Source organism: Danio aesculapii, chromosome 12 (assembly GCF_903798145.1).
Source record: "Danio aesculapii chromosome 12, fDanAes4.1, whole genome shotgun sequence".
Taxonomy (NCBI): Eukaryota; Metazoa; Chordata; class Actinopteri; order Cypriniformes; family Danionidae; genus Danio; species Danio aesculapii.
In genome coordinates this window covers 34,892,389-34,920,186 of record NC_079446.1, presented here as the reverse complement: position 1 = coordinate 34,920,186, position 27,798 = coordinate 34,892,389, and the positions used below count along the sequence as shown (strand labels likewise).

The following is a 27,798-nucleotide window of genomic DNA, read 5'->3' as shown; positions in this document are numbered from 1 at the left end:
TCAAATTAGGCAATAATTTATTAAAATAAAAAAGCATGATAGAAAATGAACAAATGAAAAGCAACATAGCTAAAATAATGCATCATTTCAGTCTTTGATATTGTAATTTCGAATCTTAGCGTGTTTTCCAGGAGGAAGTGTCTTTTTAGCAGGTACAGATGCTGTTCGGCTCTGTTTCTTCTTCTCCTGGAGTGATGCTTTCATGCCCTCCACGCTGACCAGTGGAGCTGGAGGCTGAGTAATATCTGATCCTCTGTCAGCTGTAGAAACTCTACCTAAAAGCACAATAAAATAACAGTTTAAGTAATTATATATAAATGTCAGTCCATGTGGTAGAGTGAAAGTTACTAGCGGTAATCAGAAAGTCATTGGTTTGGTCCCTGTAGCTATGAAGCATCACTTTTAATGACTTGGAAAAAGCACTTTAAAAAGAGTGAAAGTGGAAAAAAAACTTTCTGTAAATAAACCAATTACATTATTTTAAAATGTCTATTCAAATGATTTATGTAAACGATTTTAATACACATTTCATATGTTACAAGTTCATCGGTTATTCAAAAATAAATGTACACTCACCGGCCACTTTATTAGGTACACCTGTCCAACTGCTCGCTAACGCAAGTTTCTAATCAGCCAATCACATGGCAGCAACTACAACCTGCTGCACTTCAAAGCCAATTTTTAAGTGACTGAACATGGTTGTTGGTGCCAGACGGGCTGGTCTGAGCATTTCAGAAACCGCTGATCTACTGGGATTTTCACGCACAACAATCTCTAGGGTTTACAGAGAATGGTACGAAAAAGAGAAAATATCCAGTGATGAAATGCCTTGTTGATGCCAGAGGTCAGAGGAGAATGGACAAGATAGAAAGGCAACAGTAACTCAAAAAACCACTCGTTACAACTGAGGTATGCAGAAGAGCATCTCTGAATACACAACACATCCAACCTTAAGGGCGGATGGGCTACAGCAGTTGAAGACAACACCGGGTGCCACTCCTAAGAACAGGAAACAATTGGCACAGGCTCACTAAAATTGGACAATAGAAGATTGGAAAAACGTTGCCTGGTCTGATGAGTCTCGATTTCTGTTGCAACATTCGGATGGTCAGGTCAGAATTTGGCATCAACAACATGAAAGCATGGATCCATCCTGCCCTGTATCAACGGTTCAGGCTGGTGGTGGTAGTGTAATTGTGTGGCGGATATTTTCTTGGCACACTTTGGGCCCATTAGTACCAACTGAGCATCGTGTCAACGCCACAGCCTACCTGAGTATTGTTGCTGACCTTGTCCATGCCCATGAGACCACAGTGTACCCATCTTCTGATGGCTACTTCCAGCAGGATAACACACCATGTCATAAAGCTTGAATCATCTCAGACTGGTTTCTTGCACATGACAATAAGTTCACTGTACTCAAATGGCCTTCACAGTCACCAGACCTCAATCCAATAGAGCACTTTTGCGATGTGGTGGAACGGGAGATTTGCATCATGGATGTGCAGCCGACACATCTGCAGCAACTGCGTGATGCTATCATGTCAATATGGATCAAAATTTCTGGGGAATATTTTCAGGACATTGTTGAATGTATGCCACAAAGGATTAAGGCAGTTCTGAAGGCAAAAGGGGGTTCAACCCGTTACTAGTAAGGTTTACCTAATAAAGTGGACGATTAGTGTATATTAACATGCACACATACTATGTATATTTACATTTACATTTAGCAGATGCTTTTATCCAAAGCGACTTACAAATGAGGATAATATGAAATGAAAATATGAAATGTATATGTGATGTGTGTGTGTTAATATATATATATATATACATACATTAATCAACATTTGAAGTGGTTCAAAACCTTTCATCAAAGTTGCTCTAAAACTGTTGTCCACACACACTAGGGCTGCACGACATTGCAAATATCTAAAATTGTGATATTTATTTTTTCTGCAATAAATACTGTGATGGGGCGACACAGTGGCTCAGTGGTTGAATGAATGAATGGATCTATTGTGATATAAATAAAATTTCACCAGGTGACTTGAATATCTCAATTTGGAAAAATGTATAATTTTATATTGATTGGGATGATTCTGTATTGGAGTGCATCTGTATAAAATAAAAAAAAATCTAATAAATACAATATTCTGAATCTAACATTATTCAGGTACAGTAATTGAATAATAAAAATAATTCAATAAAATTAATTGTCATTAAAGTTACAAACTGTACAATTTCTTATGCCTGATAATCAATATTTAGTCACAGGCCTAAAAACACATGAAAATAATTCATTCTAATACAAACTCAACATTGCATATCCTGTGATGTGACTATTGCCAATGATTCCATTGTGATATCGATGATAAAACAATATATTGTGCAGCCTACAATCACACACACTCGCTCTGTCTCTTTCATTCAGATGTGCAACATTTTAAATCATTTTGTTTTAGCACATGGCTCTTGCTGAAATGCTCACTAAGTAAATATCACTTGATTTTTGGACTAAATGATGTAGCAATGCTGAAACCCAGCTTCTGGTTGCATGTTTGACTGAGCTCAAGGCTTCTTATTGGTCTAACTCCTAGACACACAGCACGTCAATGCCAGTCAGCGTGGCAAGTACCTGTTTCAGTGCCAAGGTTTTTAAATGATGCAAAAGTCTGCCCAGGGTACAAAGGGATAGAAATCACGCCTGGTATATTTTTAATCAAAGCAGCTGGACTTTGTTTGAGTTTATTGAAGACATTTTACCTCTTGTCTAAATAGCTTCATCTGTGTGTGATGAAACTGATGCACCAACCTAATGTGGTCAAGTCATTAAAAAAACTAAAATCCAAGGAATGTTACTTCAAGACAAAGTATTGGATCTATAGAACTAACACTAGATAATGTGCCTGCATAGAGCCTTTTCATTCAGACCTGCCAAGATGAGGTTTTGTTTAATGCCAGTATACGACACTGTCTATAAAAGTCACAAGAGTAAAACAGCTCTATGGTCTAATCAGCATTATGATTATAGATTGGGCAACTATCCTTTGGCCTTGAGTCCAATCATGCAGCTCTATCATGATTCCCCCAATTCACAGAGCAATTCTTGACAAATCAAGTGATGAAATTTCATACGCAGAAGAAATTGTGGAGTTATCGGTTATGCATGGCTAAAAGGAACGACTTGTGCAACATGTGAGATATATTTCTGGTTAACTACCTAGTATATTCCTAAAGTTAAATGGCCTATTAAGTCTAGCAAAAGCAAAACATGTATGTATTTGAATATGGATGGTTTGACTTAAGACTGTAGTGGCTGTTGTATTACTTTTCTGCTCACCTTTGTCCTCACTGTCACTTGGAGAGAACACAGAGGAACTCAAACCTTGATCCAACATTTGCCACACTTTCTGAAGGGACTCATCAGTGCTTATAGATGACAGAATGTGGTGCCGAACCAGAGCTTCAGGCTTATTCTGTTGTGGCGGAGTGTTTTCTTTACTGCTCACAGACTTCAGGATGGAACAGAGAAAAAGGAAGGAGTTAAAACACTGAGACATGTTAGCTTCAACAAATAACATTAGGCTATAAACAACATATTTCAAATAAATGCTAACATCATAAAACATACTAGCAGTGTCAAGGTAAACTACAAATATCATGCTAGAAACATACTACCTATTTGATAAAATGTTAGCAGCATGGCAAATCATGCTAGCAACCTGATGAAAACATACTAGCATTGTGGTAAATTTTACTAGCAACTTGTTACCTATGTGAAGAAATATGGTAGCAGTGTGCTAAATTTTACTAGCAACCTGTTACATATGTGATGAAATATGCTAGCAGTGTGCCAAGTCATACTAGCAATCTGTTACTTATGTTATTAAATATACTAGCAGTATGTTAAATTTGACAAGGAACCTGTTACATATGTGATGAAATATGCTAGCAGTGTGCCAAGTCACACTAGCAACCTGTTACTTATGTAATTAAATATACTAGCAGTGTGCTAAATTATACTAGAAACTGAATGAAACATGCTCGCATTGTGCTAAATTTTACTAGAAACCTGTTAGGCCTACCTATGTGATGAAATATTCTAGCATTGTGCTAAATTATACTAGCAACCTGTTACTTATGTGATTAAATATATTAGCAGTATGCTAAATTATACTAGCAAGCTGTTATGTGATGAAATATGCTAACAGTGTGCTAAATTATACTACAACTGAATGAAACATGGTAGAATTGTGCTATATTATAATAGACTGAATGAAACATGCAAGCATTGTGTTAAATTTTACCTTTAGGAACCTGTTACCTAGGCTATGTAATAAAATATGCTAGTAGTGGGCCAAGTCATACAAGCAACCTGTTACTTATCTGATTAAATTTACTTGCAGTGTGCTATGTCATGTTACCACCTGTTAAATCATGTAAGTAAAACGTTAACAATGTGCTAAATCATTAAAATGTGCTAGCAACCTATTAGCAAATATGCTATTTGTGGTAAAGCTAGCTTATCCCCCTCACAATTCAAGTTTATGTTTAGAATTTGCTTTATATGATGTGGAAATGTTATAGCAACCACCTTTGTATGGAATGTATTTACTGTATAATTGTTGAAGATGTTATAGTACCATCTATGTATATAATATATGAATTGTTTATGGGCTGAAGATGTACCTGGACTCGGACTGATGGCTCCCATGGGTTGGTGGTTCTGTGTTTATCTGAACTCTCACTCTCAGAGAACTGAGGACGGACTATAATTGCCGTTTTCTTATTTTGATCTCTCTGTGCATACTGTAGCTCCTAGAGTAAGATTAAAAACATATGTATTCAAATTTTATGCATGCGTGATAATAATCGACCATGCATCTCCATGGCATCTGACAAAAGAGTGATCGTTGACCTCTGCCATGTTTCAGAGGCCTTGGCAAAGAATAACATTGCATAAAGTGTCTTTAAATCTACACGTCAGTACATTTACACAAGCCAAAGCTGATTAATATGATGAAATACATGATGTGACTGTATCAATACAGCATGCAAGCTTTGATTGGATAAAGTCTTTTTCCTGCAGGACTCACCTGAGTGGTTAGCTGGTACTGCAGCTGTTCCAGGGTAGATAAGCGGCTGTTTGGCTGAACCCCGTGCTCTGGTTGAGATGGGTCTTTTTCTGCCAGATTGGGCTCTGGCTCGTTTGGTTTAAGAATGATCTTTGAGTGTCGTGCAACTGGGAAAAAGAAAACAATATTTTTGTATAAAAACACAAGCTCAAAATACCTAACTCAAAATGCATCTGGCTGTAATGGGTCCTTTTTATAAGCTTCCCAATATTTCCAGCATTTCTGCAGTAATGGGCTATATGCACAGCTTGTGTTTTTCAGCCAATGATAAACTTCCGGGGAAAGCTTAATGTTACTATTTTCAATTTCATAAGGTTCCTTTTACAGCATTGATGTTGTAATGTAATTACAATACATTCAGTTAAATAGACTTAGGCATTCATTTAGTTGTTCAAGCGTAAATCGAGATGAAATTCTGTGTAGACGCTTGCACAGTCAGGATCAGCAGGCGAGCGCAGAAACTCCATTGGAAATACTGGGGTAAAATAAACTGTCATATTTTAAAGACATGGCTGGGGGAAACGGAATTTAATGCAGTGTTTCATGTCCGGTCTGAGACCCACTTTAAATTGTATTTCTATCAGGCAGTGAGGATCCCTGATTTTTAAAGAAACCAGACCTTAAACTTGCTAATTTTATAATGGAAAGACAGTTCACCGGAAGCGCTGAGGCTGGCTGGCTGAAATTAAAAGGCCATGTACATATACCCAATTGGGATAAAGCTGCTTGTTTTCAAATTAAAAGTACTGATATTAAATTCACTTACAATAAAGGGATAGTTCGCACAAAAAAGAAAATTTACTGTGGTTTCAAACCTTTATATGCGGTCAAAATGCTGGATCCCACATAATTACTTCATGATATCTCAAGACAAATTGATTAAATTTAGTTTAGAAATTTCAGTAGATTGAACATAATTAAGTTGTCCTCAAAACAAACTTGAGAATTATGTTCAGCTCATTTTAAATAAGTAGATTGAACAAGCAGTAAACTGTAATTTGTAATCGTTTAATTGTTTGAGTGTAAGTTTCTTTTTTATATTAAACACAAAAGAAGATATTTTGAAGAAAGATAAAAACCTGTTACTATTGACTTCCATAGTAGGAAAAGCAAATACTGTGGAAGTCAATAGTTACAGGTTGTCAGCATTTTTCAAAATATCTTCTTTTGTCTTCAACAGAGGAACAAGACTCAGAAATGTTTAAATTAAGTAAAGTGCGAGTAAATCATGACTAATTTGTAATTTTTGGGTAAACTAACCCTTTAAATATTAGTTTTAAAAATTAGTTATATTATAAAATTATTTATATAAAAAACTCTTTAGTTTACATTTAATTTTTATTAGCATTTTAGAACGTAAAAGTAAACGTAGAAAGTGTTTAAAATGTAAAAGAATGTAATGTAAAAGTTAAACATATTTGTATGTGTTTTTCAGTGATGATTTACCATTGAATGACTTCTCATTGAGTTGTATAACATGGACCAAATTAAAACAAGACAAAACAAACAAAGAATGGAGAATTTCCGGGGGAAATAAGTGTAGGCTCTCTATTGAGAATCATATTAAGTCTTCTTTAATCCCCTGGTACAAACATGGATCAGTCCATTGTGATGGGGCACCAACATAACAATGAGAGGTGAATTACTGGAGTTAACCCCATGTGCCCTTTCACTAACAACCAAAAGGGGGTTCTTTATATTTCTTTTGATCTCCTTATATTATTTAAAATAGTAAATGTATATATGATAGAAGATATAATAGAATTTATATGTATAGAATTTAAAATAGTTCAAAATGTAAATATATTTGGAAAAAAATACTATTGCAACCAAGTACCAAAAGCACTACCAACCGTCCAGGCCTGCTTCTATGAGCTGAGCCCGCAGCCTGTTGCCCATTTCAATGAGTTGCTGTTTGTCCTGACTAAGGCCAGAGATCATACGTGCAGCCAGTTTGAGCTTTGACTGAAGCAGAGAAATGTCCCCACTGGCACTCCATCTGGATGAGCTGTGCTGAAGCACAAGCTGCTTTCTGAGGGACAGGTTCTCCTCCTGAAGCTGCTTTACCATCTCACTCTTGAATAACAGAAAAAAATTGTAAGCATAAAACATACTTTTTATTAAAATACAATTAATGTCAGAAGTAGAATATTACAGAACTAATATTTATTTCTAAAAAGATATATAAGCATTTAGAAACGTCAATTTTTTTATGAAAAAAATGCTCTAAATGAAAATATATTTTAAATTGACGAGAAATGTCATCAGTAGTTTACAAAATAAAAATTTCAAACACAAAACTGTATTTTGTAATTCCAGAGAAACTATTATTTTTTTCCCATAGTGCTCTCTCCCTCTCTTTATAATGGTGCACTAAGTAATTAAATGCAGTGTTGTACCTGATTAAGGAAAATTGGCTCTCTCCTGCTTGCAAGGTCAACCTTCAGTGCTGACACCTGGCCACAAATATAATTGTAGTTTAATAAAAACAAATTGTAATTAAGAAATATATTAATCATTCTGTCTCGATGAGGGAGAAATGATGATGGTATTTTTGTATCTATTATAAAATATTATTTACATTTAAATTCAGTATACTTAAAGGTACTGTCCTTTAACATGTGCATTTTACTTCGATGTGGGACGGAATTTTAATTAAAACATGAAAATAGAGTGAGATACATAGTAGCCCCTTCCCTTTAAAAAAACCCACCAATGGTGTTTCATTTTATCAAAGCTTTGCCAGTGAGAGTGGTTAAGCTGAAGCGCATCAAATGAAAAGCAAACGAGAAGCATCTTGAAGAGGGCGGAACGTCAGATACCAGAGAGCATTTGATTGGTGACAAGATTCACTGTAAAAATGCAGTTTTTTATGAAATTATGTTTTACACAATCGATTTGTGTTCATGCCCATGAAGGAATTAAGTTAACTCATTAGTTTTCACAAATTTAAGTGGACTAAACAAGACAATTAAGTTGTCCCCAAAAAACTCAATTTTAATAAATAGTTTGAACAAACAGCAAACATCAATTTTGAGTGTTTGATGAAAAACTATAGTATGAGATGACAAAAAAATATGATCTATTTAAGTGTAAGTGACAAACTGCAAGCTTTATTTGTTTATGTTTTGGAGAACACTAGCTCATAGATACAGCTGAAGTCAGAACTATTAGCCCTCATATGAATTTTTTTATTCTTTTTCAAATATTTTCCAAATAATGTTTAACAGAAGGGGCAGCATCGTGGCTCAGTGGTTAGCACTGTCGCTTCACAGCAAGAAGGTTGCTTGTTCGAGTCCCGGCTGGGTCAGTTGGCATTTCTGTGTGGAGTTTGCATGTTCTCCCCATGTTTGCAGTCCAAAGACATGCGCTATAGGTAAATTGAAAAAGTACATTGGCCGTAGTGTATGTGTGTGAATGAGTGTGTATGGGTGTTTCCCACTACTGGGTTGCAGCTGAAAGGGGATCCGCTGCATAAAACATATCCTAGATAAGTTGGCAGCTGATTCCGCTGTGGCGAGCCCTGATGATTAAAGGGACTAAGCCGAAAAGAAAATGAATGTTTAACAGAGCAAGGAATTTTTTACAGTATTTGCTATAATATTTTTTCTTCTGGAGAAAGTCTTATTTGTTATATTTCAGCTAGAATAAAAGCAGTTTTTAATTTTAAACCTTTTTAAGGTCAATATTATTAGCCCCCTTAAGATAATATATATATTTATTTATTTTATTATAAATAGTCTATAGAACAAACCATCGTTATACAATAACTTGCCTAATTACCCTAACCTGCCTAGTTAACCTAATTAACCTAGTTAAGCCTTTAAATGTCACTTTAAGCTGTATGAAAAATATCTAGTAAAATATTAATTACTGTCATCATGGTAAAGATAAAAGAAATCAGTTATTAGAAATGAGTTATTAAAACTATTATGTTTAGAAATGTGTTGAAAAAAATCTTCTTTCTGTTAAACAGAAACTGGGGAAAAATATACAGGGGGCTAATAATTCTGACTTCAACTGTATCCTTAAGATGAACACTGATACTAGCATCTAAAAATCTTTCTTTTGATTTCTCTTGACCTTAACACTTGCCTGGTTTCCAAGAGCAACAGTCTCCAGGTTGTGGAGCAAACTGCCTTTCTGGTATTCTTCTGCTTCCCGTCTCACTTCTTTCAGCTCCAGCTCAGCAGCCCCCGCTCTCTGTTTAAGCCTTGCTTCTTCAGCCGCTGCTGCCCTCTTGTGATTGGCCAGCTCTAAACGCAAGCTCTCGTTCTCCATATGTTTTGAGTGACACTGGAGGAATGAGGAATAAATCACAGCTCATATACAGTCATGAAAACACAAACACAAAGATATTCTAGATTTTCACATCATGTGTACGGTACACTAAGTGGTCAACTAAATGTTCAACTTTACCTGCTGGGTAAGCTGTTCCACAGTTGACTCCAAATGAGCCAGCCTCACTTCCTGTTTCTTTAAAGCAGCGGCATTGGCAACTTTCTCCACTCGTAGCCCACCTGCAAATAAACACTTCTTCAGGACACTACGCTACTACTAAAATTTCACTTCATCTTTACCTCTTGAGCTCCAGCATTTTATTACAATCACCAAACAACATGTCCATGTGTGAGTGGGTAAAATTTTTGCAGTCACCTATGGTCTCATTAAGTGATCTAATGTGGTTCTGAAGGTAAGCATTGTCCGGAGAAACAGGAAACGCAGGGGTAGGATTGATGGAAGGGTTGACAGTCTTGGAAGACTCCTCTAAACGCTCCACAAGATCTCGACATTTGGCCTTCAGCTCCTGAATCTCTTTCTCTAAAGCTTTAGTGTAGTCTGTAGACCCTGAAACTGAGACAAATCGCTGTCAAAAAACAGGATGGAGGTTTAATGTTCTAACAGAAATGAAGGTAATACAATTGCAGTATCCTAGCAGTAATGGACATCCACTGTAAAAGCTTTACTGGAGGGTGATTTATGCTGGGCACATATTTCCTTTTATATTTAAAGTGGCTATTTGTAATTAAATTCATGTATTAATTTCCTTTTGTTGTTCCAATGTGTGAACTACATGCAACTAAACTTTAAAGACTGCCTATAAAAGACTGTACACAATTTTTTATGTGAAGGACTATGGATGTTTCTGCCTGGAACCTGTAATATACTGTAAAGTCGTAGTGTCTCATAAGGAAAATAGGTTCAATGAAAAGTATATTCTTATATAGCCCGATTTACAAAGCTTATAGTGTCAAAAATATATATTTAAGTGTCTTTATAATTAAATAATCTGTGGAAAAGTTACCAGTTAATTGTAAGTCTATGATCAGATGCTTTCTTAACTACTGTTTTCATTTTTGTGTTTATTTATTTTACACTATTTTGGTTTGTGTTTATTATACTATTGAAAGGACAGAATTCAGCACATTTTAAATATTCTAATAATAACTACCATTTTATATAATTTAGTAGAAATTTTATTGAAATATTCTAATAATCTAAACAACGCTTTCAGGAATGTGGATGGCTTCTGAAGCATATTGCTGCAAAAATATTTAAGATTTTAAAAAACTTTTTTGTGTGTCAAGGGAGTCAACATGTTACAATACAGACTTATGAATGAATTATATAATTATTAATAAGAAAAAATTGTACATTGGACTTTCTGAACAGTTCAAAATACAATTTTGTAACTTATAAAACCTGAAATATTACATTTAAAGGATAAAAATTAAAAGAAAAATAATAATTAAACAAGAACAGCAAAGTAAAGAACAATGTAAAGGTGAACTCTAATCAATACAAGTATTTTTTTAGCCTCTTTAGCACAGAATGTCTTTTAAAAATACTAATCCTAACAATAATTTCCTAACTAATCTTTAGCACACCTCAAATCTAATTACTTTTAAAGTATGCATTACATTTGTGATGGATAAATTTCACAGTATAGTGTAGGAGAATTGGGGAATATATGTCGTAAATATGTTTTCCTCTTGTTCTGGTTGTACCTGCAGTGCTGGGCTCTGGATTTGTGGTCTGTCTTGGAGCTGCAAGCCTCTGTTTGCTCAGGATCTCCATCTCTTTCCTCATTTCAGTCACCACTGCTTTTAGAGTGTTGTTCTGCTGCTGGAGTCTCCTGATCTCTTCTGATGGAAAACTGCTGCCTTCTATTACAGATGTCTGTTAAAATGATGGTAGTGTATAAGCCAATCAGCTGCCACTAGGTGGAGATATAAGATTGTGGCATGATAACCCACTTTTAAAGATCTGAATTTGTAATCAGTCAACAAGATATAGCAGGACTGAACACAATAATATGGGTGCTAAAAAAACATGGCATTAGTTTACGGTCAGGCTATGGTCACCAGACAAAATGCCAGCTGGCAATTTAAAGTGCTCATACGCAAGACCAGTCATGCTGTGCCGAATAAATGGATACAGCTTTTCCTTGCACGAAATGTCCAGGGAGATTGTGAACTTTTTTAGTAACATTCTGTTTGTGGCCAAGCATCTTCTGCTGGCAAGCTATTTAGAGTCTCTTAAAGAAACACTACACTTTTTTCAGATATAGGTGCATTTATAGGTACAAATACTCTTGAGGTAAACTGTATTGTTTTAACATTTTTTTAACTATTCAGGTCATTACCGGGACTGGTGGAAGCACTTTTAGCTTAGCTTAGCATACACTCAGGTCACTTAATTAGGTACACCTTACTAGTACCGGGTTGGACCCCCTTTTGCCTTCAACTGACTTAATCCTTCGTGGCATCGATTCAACGAGGTACTGAAAATATTCCTCTGAGATTTTGGTCCATATTGAGATGACAGCATCACGCAGTTGCTGCCGATTCATCCATGATGCGAATCTCCAGTTCCACCACATCTCAAAGGTGCTCTATTGGATTGAAATCTGGTGACTGTGGAGGCCATTTGAGTACAGTGTACAGAGTGTACAGAGTACAGTACAATACTCAGGTAGGCTGTGGCGTTGACTTGATGCTTAATTGGTACTAATGGGCCCAAAGTGTGCCAAGAATCTATCCCGCACACCATTACACCACCACTACCAGCGTGAACCGTTGACACAAGGCAGGATGGATCCATGCTTTCATGTTGTTGATGCCAAATTCTGACCCGACCATCCAAATGTCGCAACAGAAATCGAGACTCATCAGACCAGGCTACGTTTTTCCAATCTTTTGTTGTCCAATTTTGGTGAGCCTGTGTGAATTGTAGCCTTAATTTCCTGTTCTTAGCTGACCAGAGTGGCACCCGGTGTGGTCTTCTGCTGCTGTAGCCCATCCACCGCAAGGTTGTGCGTTCAGAGATGCTTTTTTGCATACCTCGGTTGTAACAAGTGATTATTTAAGTTACTGTAGCCTTTCTATAAGCTTGAACCAGTCTGGCCATTCTCCTCTGACCTCTGGCATCAACAAGGCATTTGCGCCCACAGAACTGCCGCTCACTGGATATTTTCTCTTTTTCAGACCATTCTCTGTAAACCCTAGAGATGGTTGTGCGTTAAAATCCCAGAAGATCAGCAGTTTCTGAAATACCCAGACCAGCCAATCTGGCACCAACAACCATGCCATGTTTATAGTCACTTAAATCACCTTTCTTCCCCATTCAGATGCTCGGTTTGAACTGCAGCAGATCGTCTTGACCATGTCTGCTTGCCTAAATGTATTGAGCTGCTGCCATGTGATTTGACTGATCAGAAATTTGCGCTAACGAGCTGTTGGACAGGTGTACCTAATAAAGTGGCCGGTAAGTGTAGGTCATGGAATTGGATAAGACCATTAGCATCTTTTTTTTTTTTTTTTTTAATTATAATCATTGCTTAAATGAGAGTACAGTTCTTAGCCATATTAGCCTAGAAAATAGAAACTTTTAATTTTCTGTCAGTCTGTTCACACTTTTTACATTTTTTTGAGTGAAATGCTAATCTGATTCGATTTAATAATCTATGCTAGGATAAGCTAAAAGTTTTCCGGGCAGACTCAGAGATCTACTCTTCCAAAAATGTTACAAACTCATCTGTTTAACACTAGGTGACTTGTAAAATGTGCATATTTCCAAAAAGTGTAGTGTTCCTTTAAATGTTTCTTAACAAATGACCTATGAAACAGCTGAAAGGGAAGACATGAACATTCAAAGCACTTTTTTATTCTCAGTTAAATTTGATGTATCATTTAAAAATGGCTGTAATAGCAATACACCCACTGGATTCCATCTAATGCTTTACTAAATGAGTAGAAGAACAAGTTATATATTAAATAAATGGAACATTGTGGACATATATATAATGTCTGCTGTGTTATTAAAGCTGTAATTTAACCTTCATTTTCCAAGGAACTAGACAGACAATCTCTCAGGGGCAACTCAGGGTCAGATGACTTGCTTCATGTGCAGTGTGACTCTTACTCTTCAGACACTTGGCAGGAAACCCAGAGAATTGTTGGACAGGGTCCCCAGCAGATCTTTAGCTGTCATCACACCACTTTCTTTTCTTTTTCCAAATGCTAAAGCTGATTCTAAATAGTAACCGGTTCCTTTACGGCATTAACTTTCATTCTGACTGGTGTAAATGAGAAAGCTGCGTGTGGTCTAACCTGAAATCCAGTTAGTGCTGGTTTGTTTCCACACAGAGCCTGATCTCGCTCCACAGTGACACTTTGCAGCAGTGTCATCGTCTCCTGCAACTCACGTTCCTTCTCTCTTAACTCAGCAGTCACCTTATGACAGATACCCAAAATGTAAAACATAATACCTTTACAATCTCATACAGAAATCAAAGTACAGGGCATTGTGGGACACATATCAGTAAATATAGTGTTTATATATATAGTGCCAGGTGTCAATAACTTGACTTCTAGATGTTCATTTGAAAAAGTGTCAGAAGGTTGATTTTTCCGATGAATCATCTGTTGAACTGCATCCCAATCATCACAAATACTGCAGAAGACCTATTGGAACCCACATGGACCCAAGATTCTCAAAGAAATCAGTCAAGTTTGGTGAAGGAAAAAATCATGATTTGGGGTTACATTCAATATGGGGGTGTACGAGAGATCTGAAGAATGGATGGCAACATCAATAGCCTGAGGTATCAAGACATTTGTGCTGCCCAATACATTACAAACCACAGCAAAGGGCAAATTCTTCAGCAGGATAGCGCTCCTTCTCATACTTCAGCCTCCACATCAAAGTTCCTGAAAGCAAAGAAGGTCAAGGTGCTCCAGGATTGGCCAGCCCAGTCACCAGACATGAACATTATCGAGCATGTCTAGGGGAAAGATGAAGGAAGAGGCACTGAAGATGAATCCAAAGAATCTTGATGAACTCTGGCAGCCCTGCCATTGCAGATGACTTTATTAATAAGTTATCTGAGTTCAATTCAATTCAATTCACCTTTATTTGTATAGCGCTTATACAATGTAGATTGTGTCAAAGCAGCTTCACATAAAAGGTCATAGTAAATAGGAACAGTGTAATTCAGTTTGTAGTGTTTAAGTTCAGTTCAGTTGAGCTCAGTTCAGTGTGGTTTAATAATCACTACTGAGAGTCCAAACACTGAAGAGCAAATCCAACGATGCGCAACTCTACAGATCCCGAACCATGCAAGCCAGTGGCGACAGCGGAGAGGGAAAAAAAACTTCACTAAAGGCGAAAGTGAAGAAAAAAAACCTTGAGAGAAACCAGGCTCAGTTGGGCAGGACCATTTTAATTTCTCCGCTGGCCAAACGTCTTGTGCAGAGCTGCAGTCTCAGTGGCGGAGGCTGGAAGCTGGCCTCAGCGAAGACTCGTCTGTCTCTGGAGCGTCACAGGAATCAGTCTCATGTTCTCCACTCTTCCATGACCATCACAGTAGCTGCTCCCAAACCTTGGGATCATCTCGTCGTTGGTCTTGGATCGAATCAGTGACTCTGCATAGTCTGAGGGCCTCGGGAAGAGTATTTGAGAGTACTCGAGAATGAGTCATTGCAGAGATGTATGGATGCAGTCTTCCAAGCTCATAGGAGTCATACACAGTATTAATTCTTTTTCCACTGCACTATGACTTTATATTCTATACTGTACATTAGTTCTGTTAAATGACAAGACTTTTGTCTGAGCAAAGTCAGGCCTTACGGTCCTAATTAAATAATTAAAAATCAAGGCATGATCATATTTTATTTTGGTAAAATAAGCATAATCTAGAGGTCTTTGCCATTCATATAAGTCACTTCTAATACCAAATGATCAACTAGAAGTCATGTTATTATTTGTTGTTCCTAAAACTTGGATAGGCGCAAGACTTTTGTCAGATAGTGTATAGAGTGCATTTGCATTTTCTTACATTTGTTTATAACATTTTATTTTAAGGTTCCTGACTATGCAGTGGCTCACCTGATCTCTGGCCTGAGTAAGGTTTTGGATGATCTCCTCACTCCTCAGGTAGTGCTCAGAACGCACATCCTCACAGCGTCTCTCCCAGTCCAACTCCAGCTGAACCCTCTTCTGCTCCAGTGCCTGTTCCCTCTGCAGACCACTTGACACCTGCTGCTTGTACCTAACAAAAATACAATTTTTTTTGTTTAAAGCCTGTGTAAAATCAAAATGTACAATGATTATTTTGGTAGCGCACATTGTTTTTTTGGTGAACAATTAATCCGTGCAAATGAAAAAATTGCTTTTGTAATCTTCAATCAAAGTCTGATCATTAGCTTCTGCGTTTGGAGTGACAGTCCTTCTCTGTTGATGTCAGTTTGAACATAGATATTTACATTAGATGTTGCCTACGCTATTGTTGTCTATTGGAAGGAATGCATCAATAGAGCCACCATTTTAGTACAGGGTAGCGCTCCTTTGAAATGAATGTGGGACCAAGGTGCAGTGGAGGACTGGCCATCCAGAGCCAGAGATATATACACATATATACATATATCTATGATATCTGGAGTTTTCCCGGTGGTCAGTATGCAAATATTTTTTTAAATTACGAAAATTATAATTTTACATCACTTTTCTATATTGATGGATAAGTGACAGCACTGCTGACAAAGAGTGTGTGTGTTTGTGTGCATGGAAATTTATTATCCTCCCTCCCTGTTAAATTTGATCTAATCCATGTCCTGATCCAATCCCTCTCCTGCTTTCACTTCTAATTCTAACGAAGAGATTCGTTTGAGAATGAATCCTCGTTATGAACGACTCATTCACTTAGCCCAGTGTTTCTCAACCCTGTTCCTGAAGGCACATCAACAGTACACATTTTCAGCCTCTCCCTAATTAAACACACCTGAATCAACTCATCAGAGCATTAGAAGAGACTCCACAACCTGAAAAGAGTGAGTCAGATAAGGGAGACATCCAAAATATGTACTGCTGGTGTGCCTCCAGGAACAGGGTTGGGAAACACTGACTTAGCCGACAATAATACAAGTTTCTATGACTGCAGCCTCTTGTTGTCATATTTCATTTACATTGTTTGCTGATTTTATTCAACCAAACTAGCATAAGCCTAGTATTTAGTGTGAGTTGGTGCTACTTTGCCTTATGGTCAGGGCAGTAAGTGACTGTATTATCATCAATACTTGTTGAGCACAAATGTTTGTAACATAAAAACGTAAAAAATTAAATCTTACCTATGAAATGTTCTGCCTTTGTGCTTTGTTTGCTCGTTACTACACTCGTACACAGCGCTAAAGTCCAGCATCTTCACATTGTGCGGTTGAATGACTTTTGTCCTGGGAGCACTGTACAAATGTGGCAGCGCTATTGACGCATGCTCAGGGTCCGTATGCGATATCTAGTGTATATATCTATGGAAGCTTCAGCCACGATATTCTTAACCACACCCCTCTTACTATTAGTTTGATATGAAGGAATGATGCATAAAAAGGAAGCCCCGTCACCTACTCAATATTCAGCTTCAGTTGGAAGTACATCAACATACTGAAATAAATGTCTCGGCAACTTCTGGTTCACACCTATATTTTACAGTCTATGGTTCACACAGACTTTAAAGTAAATATGAGGCTAAACCAAAAAACTAATATTAATTAAATATCATGTTTCATGAAGTTATTTTGTAAGTCTCCTACTGTAATTTTTAAACAAGCACCTTATTTTGATCATTTATTGGTAATTTTCTCAGTATTTCTTTTTTTTTTTATTAATAATTTTTTTTTTTACTTCAAAATATAACTTACAATATCCGAGAGTTTATAATACAACTTAAGAAGGAGGAGAAAAAATAAAATAAACTATAAATATTGAACAAAAACAGCAGGGTAAAGAACATTGTAAGAGTGGTCTTGCATGGTTACATACAATATTATATGCACATACACGCATGCATACATACATACATAGATCAGCACTGATCTCGAAAGTTCAAATACTCTTTCCATTTGCTCCATAGAATAGCCCATTTCTGTTTTTTAGTTTTAGAAATAAAGTAAAAGTTTCCATCTTCCATATTTCTACAACAATTGCTTTCCAATCTTCTAAAGTCTGAGGGGTTAGCAGAAGCCATTTAGGTGTAATAGCCTTTTTGGCAGTGACCAGAAATATTCTCCATAAATATGTCTCTCTAGCCTCATGCAACTCAAAAATTCCTAAGTATAGCACTGTAAATCGAAACTGGATCTTGATCTTCAATCTCAGTATTTCAGTTTGTTTTCAAATAGGTTGCATATTTTCTAATTGTATCTCAAATAGTTTGTTATCCTCACAAAGTAAACATAGATGGAAAACCTATTTACTTAGGTGATCTATAAATCTCAACTTCCAAAACATGACCCTTATGATTGGTTTTGTGGTCAATGGTCACAAATGTGCCTGTACCTAAACAGAAATCCCAACATAAAGTGAATTTAAATCACAGCAAATTACATTTTTAAGACATACATATCCAGCATCCTTTTATAGTACATTATAATTGCGATTTATACATTTTACTTGTATCATATATGGCAATACTAATTAAACAGGGCAAATTAGTATGAGAGCACAATCCCATTTAAAAAAAAATAACTGTTAGCAGTGGGAAAAAAGTCTACTAATCTACTTGTAATTTATAGGATTTGTGCCGAAAAAAAAAGAGGTAGCACACATAGGCCAAACTCACTTTTGTTGAGCTTCAGAAAATAGCATGAGGCTATAAGAAAGGGCAGTAGGTTAGAAAGTCCAGTGTTATGAATTTGCCTGGAAGAGGATGTGTGTCTGTCTTGTCCCAACACAAAAAAAGCTGTTAGAATAGCCAGAACATCATAAAGTCAATTGGCCCTATCATATACCCAGCGCAATAGGGTGAAAGATGTGTTTGACGTGATTTGTTGCTATTTTCAGACCAGCGCAACCCTAATTTTCACGTTTTGCACCACGTTGTTTAAACAGTAAATCCATTTGTACCACTTTGTGGACTTCTGGTCTATTAAGTAGGTGTGTTAAGGCGCATTGTTGGCGCGTTGCTATTTTGAGGAATTGAAATATACTGAGCCATTGACCAACTGAAAGCTGGTCTAAAGTCCAGCACAAAGCGTGTTAGTTATGCGCCCATGCAAGTTCAAACGCTTAATACACACAGGATGTACAATACACAAATATCTTTATGTATGAAAAAAAATAAAGGATTAAAATGTTCCAAAAATTATTTTTTCATATAAAAACCATTACCTCCATGCCTTCTTTACCTCTGGGGGCTTTTTTCAGTTTGTTCATGACAATTAGCATTTTTATTATAATTTTTTTAGACGCAAATCGTTTCAAATGATACAGTTCGATTTGGTGAACTAGTTCAACCAGTTTACTTAGAAGATCCGGTTAAAAATAATGATTCATTCGCGAGGATCATTAGGATCACTAACACGGAAATAAAACCCATTACTGGATACAAATGTGTTAAATTAGTATTTATGTTCGGGTCGTATTTAATGCTGTCACCGTGCTGCTGTCATGTCCAGTCGTTGTTTTTGTCGCGAGAGCAACAATGAGCACTGACTGGAGGAGGACTGGCTTGATCTGGTCAATGGCAGCAGGATTACAGACTCCGATGTGCTGTACGGCTCAAACACCAGGCGTAAAACTGGCATCGTGAAGTAAATACATTTTCTTCTTAAAAGCTTATATATTAAACACATTTACAAAAACGAAAACCAAGGATGTTTTTGCTATAATTTTAGTTAGTTTCAGTTAGTTTTGTATGTAAACAATACTGTTTCAGTTCTAGTTTTTAAAAAACTTTTAAAATTTTTTATTTCAGTTAGCGAAAATGTTTGTAAATTCTAGTTTTAATTTTTTCGTTCCTTTTCGTTAACTATAATAACCTTGGTACAGGACCCTTTAATGACTATTGGCCATAACAACTAAATATTGAACTTGTATATTAAAATTGAAATCCAGAATTTAAAGCATCTCTATTGACAGTAAAACAATCTAAATGTTGTGCAAAAGGTATGCAGTCATTCATCCTGTGACCCCTCACCTTTCTATATCCTCTTTACACCTTTCCAGCTCTGCTCTCACTTTGGCCTCTCTCTCCCCTGCAGAAAACAGCTCTGTATCCTTGGCAACCTTTTCTTTGGAGACCTGCATGATGTAAGTATCCCAGCCAGATCGAGTTGTTTCCAGCTGTGCTCTGAGCCTTCGGTATCAAAAAAAGAGGTTCAGATCTAATGAGGATCTGGCAACAACAGTGGTACAAACGCAAGTCGAGGCTTTTGATTGATTACAGATGAATCTAGCATCCGTGTTGTTACAAATATATAAGCACAGAAAATTTAGGAGCATTTGTTACCTTGAGGTCTTGAATTTTAAACAGGTTATGTAATACTAATGCTCAGAAAGCTATTCTCAGAGACACCCACACATTTCCTCAAAATGTATTTACACTAATTTAGTCATCAGCAGGCGTCACGGGTAATGCACTGCCTTCTAAACACACAGATGGACCATTTAACATTTCACACACACACAAAAAATGCATATAGTTATGAGATAATATACGCCATTGACAAATTTCTGAGCTGTCTTACTCTTGTATCTGCTGGGCTCTATGTTCCAGGTCATCTGTATGGGTTCTTTCTCTCCTCTCCTGCTCCAGGATCGTCCTGTCCAGTTGGGCTTGCAATTCTGAGGATTTCTCCCTCTCCTCTTGGAGATCCCTGGCATGAGCTTCTCTCAAGAGGTCCAATGCATCTTTGCTCTCCCGAGACCTTCGTTCCAGCTCTGCATGCCTGCATATATCAAATTTCAAAACATTGAAGCAAGATATCATGCCCTACCCAGAGTAACCAGAGTGCATATTATCATATCAAGGAAAGACTTAACCACCGTAAGGATCTCAAACGCATGTTAGTTGCTCTTAATGAATGTTAATTATTTAATTTGACTAGATTGGGTTCTTGATATATTCCACATGTAGTGCTACTTACTTCCTGTCGTAGACTTCCTGCTCTTTTTTATAGTTGTTTTCTAGCTGTTTCAGTGTTCCCTCAAGCTCTTTTATCCTATAAAACAGTAATTGCAATCTTATGATATCCTTAATTAAACAAAAAAACATTCTTGACCAGTATTAATCTGTCAGTTTACCTGGAGTCTTTCATGGCGGTGGTGTTTTTTAGATCCCAGTCTCTGTGCTGGATCTCTTTTTGAGCCTGCTGGTAAAGTTCCTCAGAGGCCTGCAGGGCTTCAGTTGCCTGGCTGTGTGCTTTGGCATGGACCTCTAGCTCTTTGTTCAATAGTTTTTCCTGGACAGTTTAATTCAGAAATTAATTATTTATTAATTAATTCAAGCCGCAAAACAGAATTGGGAAACACCCATACATACTCATTCACACACTCATACACTTCCAACAATTTAGTTTATTCAATTCACCTACAGTGCACCTACAGTGTTGGAAACCGGAGCACCAGGAGAAAACCCACGCAAACAAGAAGAGAACATGCAAACTCCACACAGAAATGCCAACTGGCCCAGCCGGACTTAAACCAGCGACCTTCCTGCCATGAAGTGACAGTGCTAACCACTGAGCCACCGTGCCACCCAGATCTACAATATGCATCCTAACAGCTTCTATTCTTCCGAGGAGGGCTTTCAAAAATTATCAAGAAACCTGCTGTAAGAATGTGCTGCTATTCAGATATGAGTACGAGTTCAGTCATGACCTTCGGATAACGGGTCCTTGCTCATGGTCAACATTCCAATTCATAATTTGTGTGGACATTCGCTTTGTACACATACTTTTGGTCACATAAAGTATCTAAAGCACTGGTTCTCAGCTATGAGTCCAGGCCTCATTGTCAGTCAATTATTTACACCACAATAAAAATTCTGTCATGATTTAAACCTCCACATCTGTATTAGTTTCTTTCTGTTGTGAACACACATAATATATTCTGAAAAATGTTGGTATTTATACAGTTGTAATACAGTCGAGTCAGAATTATTAGCCCCCCTTTGATTATTATTATTTTTTTATATTTCCCAAATTATTTTTAACAGAGCAAGGTAATTTTCACAGTATTTTAGATAATTTTTTTCTTCTGGAGAAAGTTTTATTTGTTTTATTTTGGCTAGAATAAAAGCAGTTTTTTATTTTTTTTAAACCATTTTAAGGTGAAAATTATTAACCCCTTTAAGCTTATTTTTTTTTCGATAGTCTTCAGAACAAACCATCATTATACAATAACTTGCCTAATTACCCTAACCTGCCTAGTTAACCTAATTAACCTAGTTAAGCCTTTAAATGTCACTTTAAGCTATATAGAAGTGTCTTGAAAAATATCTAGTAAAATATTAATTACTGTCATCATGGCAAAGAGAAAATAAATCAGTTATTAGAGATGAGTTATTAAAACTATTATGTTTAGAAATGTGTTGAAAAAATCTCTCCGTTAAACAGAAATTGGGGAAAGAATAAACAGTAAGCTATAAGTTATTGAATAATGATGGTTTGTTCTGTAGACTATCAAAAAAAAATAGCTTAAAGCGGCAAATAATTTTGACCTTAAATTGGTTTTGAAAAAATTGAAAACTGCTTTTATTCTAGTCGAAATAAAACAAATAAGACTTTCTCCAGAAGAATAAATATTATCAGACATACTGTGAAAATTTCCTTGCTCTGTTAATCATCATTTGGGAAATATTTCAAAAAAGAAAAGAAAAATCAAAGGGGGGCTAATAATTCTGACTTCGACTGTATAACAATACAGTTACAATCATATCAGTTTCTTAATAAACAAAAGACAAAAGACCCCATACAAATAACAACAACAACAACACTGAAAAGAGTCATATATAATCTTTTAGTTTAATGATAAATAGTTTAATATATAAAAAAAAGACATTTCCCTTAAAATATTTCCTGAATAAAAACATTCTCGAAATCATTTAAAAATACACATTCTATTAAAATATGTTTTATCATCAAAATATTCTTACACAAGTCACAAGTTTTTTCCCCTTTTAATGAATATGAGTATGTCTTGAGTGTTGAATTCTACATCTCGTATGTACAGTACAACCTGATGAATTATGTATTAAGTTAATGAGGAGGGATCTACACATATTGAATAAGTGGGCCTTCAAGTAAAAAAGTCTGGTCTAAATGGCACTTGCAACACAAAGTTTGCAAAAGGTTAAAAAGAATTTGGATCTTACTTTGAGCTCACAGGAGAGAAGCAGGCTGTTCAATTCATCCAGCTTCAAATGAAATTCATGCTCCCGTTTTCTGATCTCACTATCAAAATCTGCCATCATTTCCTGTGGAGGATCACAATAGACAGTGCTTTATATAAATGACACTTTTACTTTGTTTCATAAATCAATTTTTGTCAATGCTACTCTCACATTCTCCTGCCATAACGACACACAAATGTCAAAAGTCAAGTGACAACAACACTGAACAATGACCTATTTTTGAACTGACCTGAATGCGCCACAGCATAAATAGCTTTGGTTCAGCGACATTATCTGTGATCCTTCACGGCCTTATCATTTTACTTTACAGAGTGAAGTGAGGATTGCTTTAGCGATTAGTTTACCCAGCTCAGCAACTAAGAAACTCCTGCCAGCTGGAACCCTTTTAGGTCAGTAGGTTTATTTTAAAAAACATACAATGCCCTGGCATTAATCCCAGGACATCCATTTTGTAGATTCATTTTTACGCCAAGAACAGAAACATAGCTATAAAATGTGACTAATAAGATAATACTGATTCAGATTTTGTTAGTCTAGTTGTCTAGTTAATGAGGTCAATATATATATATATATATATATAAATATATATATATATATATAAATATATATATATATATATATATATATATATATATATATATATATATATATATATATATATATATATATATATATATATATATATATATATATATTTATATATAAATATGTTTTCATTTGAATTTTGTGTCAGTATTTTAAGCGTGTAGTCATCCATGTGCACTTTGACATCTTTGGCTATTTAGCTACATCTTGTTTTTTTCCTAAGTGTTTATTAAGCGTCTTCTGCCATTAGCAGTGTTGCTGTGTGTCAAGTTAAATATAGCTGTGTTTTATTGTGTTGTGCTCCTGCAAGCTAGTTTTGATTGTGAACACAACAAATGTGTTCTATAAACAACACAGGGCTCATCAGTATGACAATATATGTCTGTCATCAGGCTTTGCTGTATCATTTATGTTGCAAATATACAGTAGTCAACATTTGAAGGGAATCATTGCCTTTCATCAAAAATGTCCTAAAACTATTGAACACCACCCACTCATATAATAGGACAATTTTGAACACATTTTTGATTCACTTCGAATGTTGACTACTGTATACTTGACTAGTTCAAATTAATGACATTTTGAAGCAATAATGAAAAATTTATGTAAATATAATGCAATGGTGAACTCTGCAAAAATCAATTCAAATCTTCAAAATAGCCATTGTTTGAAGCATTCACAAACACAGACAGTCAATCTTTTAAGGTTAAGTAAATAGCTGAGAGAATATATGATGTATATGTGTACTGGATCCATACATTTGTACCATCTTATGCCTCATTTACACTAGCAGCGACTTTGTAGCTGCCTGTCGCTCTGGATGGCGACCTGCTGCAAACGCAGGTCTGTATAGGTCTACAGCATGGAGAATGCAACCTGCTTCTGAGTAAGCGGAGAGAGGATCACATGAGCTCTACTGGTGCTCCTATTGGCTGTCGCTCAAGAAAGTCGCTCCTCATTTGCATAAAGTTGAAGGATTCTCAACTTTGTCGAAAGACACACCCACCTGGTCGCCAATGGTCGCTTGCGTAGATGGAGGTCGCGCACTCTCCATTAAAATGAATGGTAATTTGTCGATTTGCCGCTGCTACTTACTCTGGCTATAATGCTCAATTTTGATTGGCTGAAATGTGTGCAATAACATTTAACGCAGATGTAGTTCCAGTAAGTTCCTCACCCTTCTATAAAAATTATGCTGCTTTCATTTAAAAATACGCACAACATCAGATTATAATTTCAATAACAGCTTTAATTGTTGACGCTGGCAAATTACCATGGTATAAGTGGAATAATCCATGGCCACCTGTGCATTAACATAATTAAAATGACAGCCATCAATGGAATATTTCTTGCTACATACAAAAAGAAAATTCATTCACTCATTCATCGTCTTTTCAGCTTAGTCCCTTTATTAATCAGGGGTTGCCACAGGGGAATGAACCGCCAACATATCCAGCACATGTTTTATGCAGCGGATGCCCTTCCAGCCGCAACCCAACACTGGGAAACACCACAAAAAGAAAATATTGTACCTAAAAAATGAATTTTCTATCTTTGTTCTGTTGAATTTTTCTTTTTTTGTGGTTAATAAAACTATTACAATACCATTTCAACACTATATCAATACACTAAAGATTTTGTGAAATAATATTCTAGTCTTATTGCCCATTCACAAAACATGTAAATAATCTTGTTTGTACCTGTCTCTGCAGTGCCAGCTCTCCATCAGATTCTCTAATTCGTCGCTGGAGATCCCGTCTCAATTTTTCATTCTCCTCTCTTAGCTTCTGAATCTCACTTTCCATTTTGCTAAAAATTAAAAAAGAACAAATGTCATCAAAATTCAAAACAAATACTCAATTTAGAAAAGAACCTAGATGAGGAAACAAGGTCACACCTCTGCACTTTTTCCACTTTGACTCTAAGATCAACTCCTCTTTTCTGAAATTGCACTTCGATGTCCTCCTTCGCTCTCCGCTGCTCCTCTAGGGCATTCTGAAGTTTCGCTATCTCGATCCTAAGCTCACTGACCTCTTCCCGCCTCGCGCTCTCCTCCGTCTGAGAACGAGCTGCCATGGCATCATAACGCTCCAGCTCTTTGTCCCTTTCCTCCAACACACGCAGATTATATTTAAAGTCATCACGCAAGCGGAGGAAACGCTCTCTCTGGCCGTACAGCTCTGATGTGGCTTCATTTAGAGCAGTCTCCAGTTGCCGGATCCGCAAACCCTGAAGTTCTTTCCATTCTCTTTCTTTACAGGCCAGCTGGGACTCCAGGTCCACAGCTTCCTGCATGGTTATGAAGCAGATGTTGAACAACCAGGGACAGCAAGTCTTGACATCCTGTTAAGCAAATCTGTAAGCATATGAAGTGATTACAAAGTGACCACCACATGCTAAATGAAAACCCACATATAATATAAAGCCATTTATTTATTATGTATTCATGTAAATAAATCAAAACCCAGTATTGACATATCTTGTAATTGACTGAAAGCAAATTTAGCTGCCTTCTATTTGTGTCTATTCAACCAGAGAACTCTAATTCTGCTAACATTTTATTTTGATAGATATTCCATAAGTATCTCTGCAACTACATGTTAGCTTATTTTACTAACACTAATGCAACAATCTGCTAATCCTAAACACTCTAATAAGTTAGTTGGCACATAGTTACAAAGTTATAGTTTGAAATATGTATAAAGTGTACTATCAAAATAAAAAAAAATTAATATTAATATATTAAATAGGCTATTTACTTTTCTGAAGAAAAATATTCAAACTGTAAACTATTTTCTAATGTGGGCTAGGGCTGCATGAAATTTGGAAAAATCTCATACTGCAATATTAATTTTTTCTGCAATAAATATTGCGATACAGTTTTTACAAGATGGTTTGACTAGCTCTAAAGATTAAGATCATATCAAGTAAAATACTTTGTTTTCACCTTTAGAAGAAATATCAGTTTTTTTCCGTTAAAACAAGTGAAATGATCTGCCAATAGGGTACGTAAAAATTCAATTTTTAGTCTATTTTTTTTGCTGTAAAATGCAGCTATTTGAAATAGAAACGAGACAAAATTTCTAAGTAAGATTTTTTTTCATAAATCATATAAATAATAAAAACAATTAATCTTTTTTTACACCTCCAAACATCATAATTTCTTTAAATGCACAGTCACAGGCATTAAAACACAGGCTTTATACTTTTATATTATATTTATATATTTTTATATACTAAACTTTTACTCTACAATGGTTAAACTTAGCAGTGACTTTACAAATCACATGTGTTCTGTAGTCAACTATGATTCAGACACAACATTGCAGATCCTGCGATGTGACTATTGCAGATGCGCAAACTGCGATATCGATGCTGAAACAATATATTGTGCAGGCCTAGTGTGGGCTCATAATGACAGTTTACATGAGAATCCTCTAGAATGGTGCAGCATCAATACGATATGTTTACACAGAGACTGGGGCACCTATTAATAAAATCTACTGACTTTTGCAATCTGTTGCTTTCTTTGTTATAGGGACAGTTCAAAATGTTAAGATTCTATGTTAAGCTGCTTTGACACAATCTACATTGTAAAAGCGCTATATAAATAAACATGAATTGAATTGAAAACTGAAGCCTTCCCCCAAAGATTGCATGTTACCGTTACTTAAGAAGTATAAAAAATATATATTAATATCCTTTTAGAATTTAGTTCTTTACAAACTTTGTATCTTCAATTTCAAAGACATACACGTCCATTTCCAGATATTAAAATTTGCATTTTTGAACATGATCTACATAAGAGGATTACCGAGTAATCCCAGTAAACTGAATTAACGTTACTCTGTAAATATACATACATAACATTTAATATTCTGGCTTTCACTTTCATTTATGTTCGTCTTAAAACAACTAAAACTAAAAATACTATTTGAAGTTTTATAAATATAATAATGACAACATAAATAAACAACAATAAAACTGAACGGTCCATTTTTAACGCTCGCATACGAAAACAAAAAGCAGAAAAGCACATAAACAAGTAATTTTTAAGTATTTTGACATGATTCGACTGATTTCACTTAGTGATAAAAGTTCCTAATTTACCTTAATGTGTACATCAACCCAAACATGAATGAAAATGCATGCATTTCCTCTTGTTAGCATTCACGCCACAGCGAACAAACGCTTTATTTTATGTGTTTATTCATAAACAGGGGTGACGAAAACTCTGCAAACGTCAAAACACGACAGTTACACACTAAAATGAATTTGCTGCATGTCTAAAAATGCTCTCGTTGAATGCTAAGGTCAGCTAAGCTAACAAGCTAAAGCAGCATAGCACAAGCTCAAGCTTTGCGCCACCACAAAGCGTTACCATGGAAGCAG

The 27,798-nt window shown here is 36.0% G+C and overlaps 1 protein-coding gene across 2 annotated transcripts; it reads right to left on the bottom strand.

Moving 5' to 3' along the window:
• ccdc57 (coiled-coil domain containing 57) lies at positions 1–27,783 on the bottom strand. Of its 2 annotated transcripts, none has more exons than XM_056470024.1 (20): positions 27,517–27,783; positions 25,304–25,762; positions 25,107–25,215; positions 22,783–22,884; positions 20,712–20,869; positions 20,555–20,629; positions 20,156–20,356; positions 19,606–19,764; positions 15,525–15,687; positions 13,748–13,870; positions 11,144–11,315; positions 9,792–9,989; positions 9,555–9,655; positions 9,231–9,431; positions 7,535–7,591; positions 6,989–7,211; positions 5,097–5,242; positions 4,690–4,818; positions 3,341–3,512; positions 1–275 (listed from the first exon to the last, which is right to left on the bottom strand). In XM_056470024.1, the coding sequence occupies exons 2-20, from the start codon at positions 25,699–25,701 to the stop codon at positions 88–90; spliced, it is 3,075 nt and encodes a 1,024-aa protein (XP_056325999.1). In that variant the 5' UTR covers positions 25,702–25,762; positions 27,517–27,783; the 3' UTR covers positions 1–87. The 2 variants fall into 2 exon arrangements, with proteins under 2 accessions (XP_056325999.1, XP_056326000.1); XM_056470025.1 differs by having other exon boundaries at positions 9,792–9,983.
• Positions 27,784–27,798: the final 15 nt, after the last annotated feature.

Bases quoted from the DNA above. Each gene is read 5' to 3' on its own strand.
- ccdc57 (XM_056470024.1), bottom strand. From the start codon at position 25,701: ATGCAGGAAGCTGTGGACCTGGAGTCCCAGCTGGCCTGTAAAGAAAGA. The intron at 11,316-13,747 runs GTTAGACCACAC...TCATTTTAACAG, and splicing joins CAGCACTAACTGGATTTCAG to ACATCTGTAATAGAAGGCAG. The intron at 4,819-5,096 runs GTGAGTCCTGCA...ATCTTACTCTAG, and splicing joins AGTACCAGCTAACCACTCAG to GAGCTACAGTATGCACAGAG.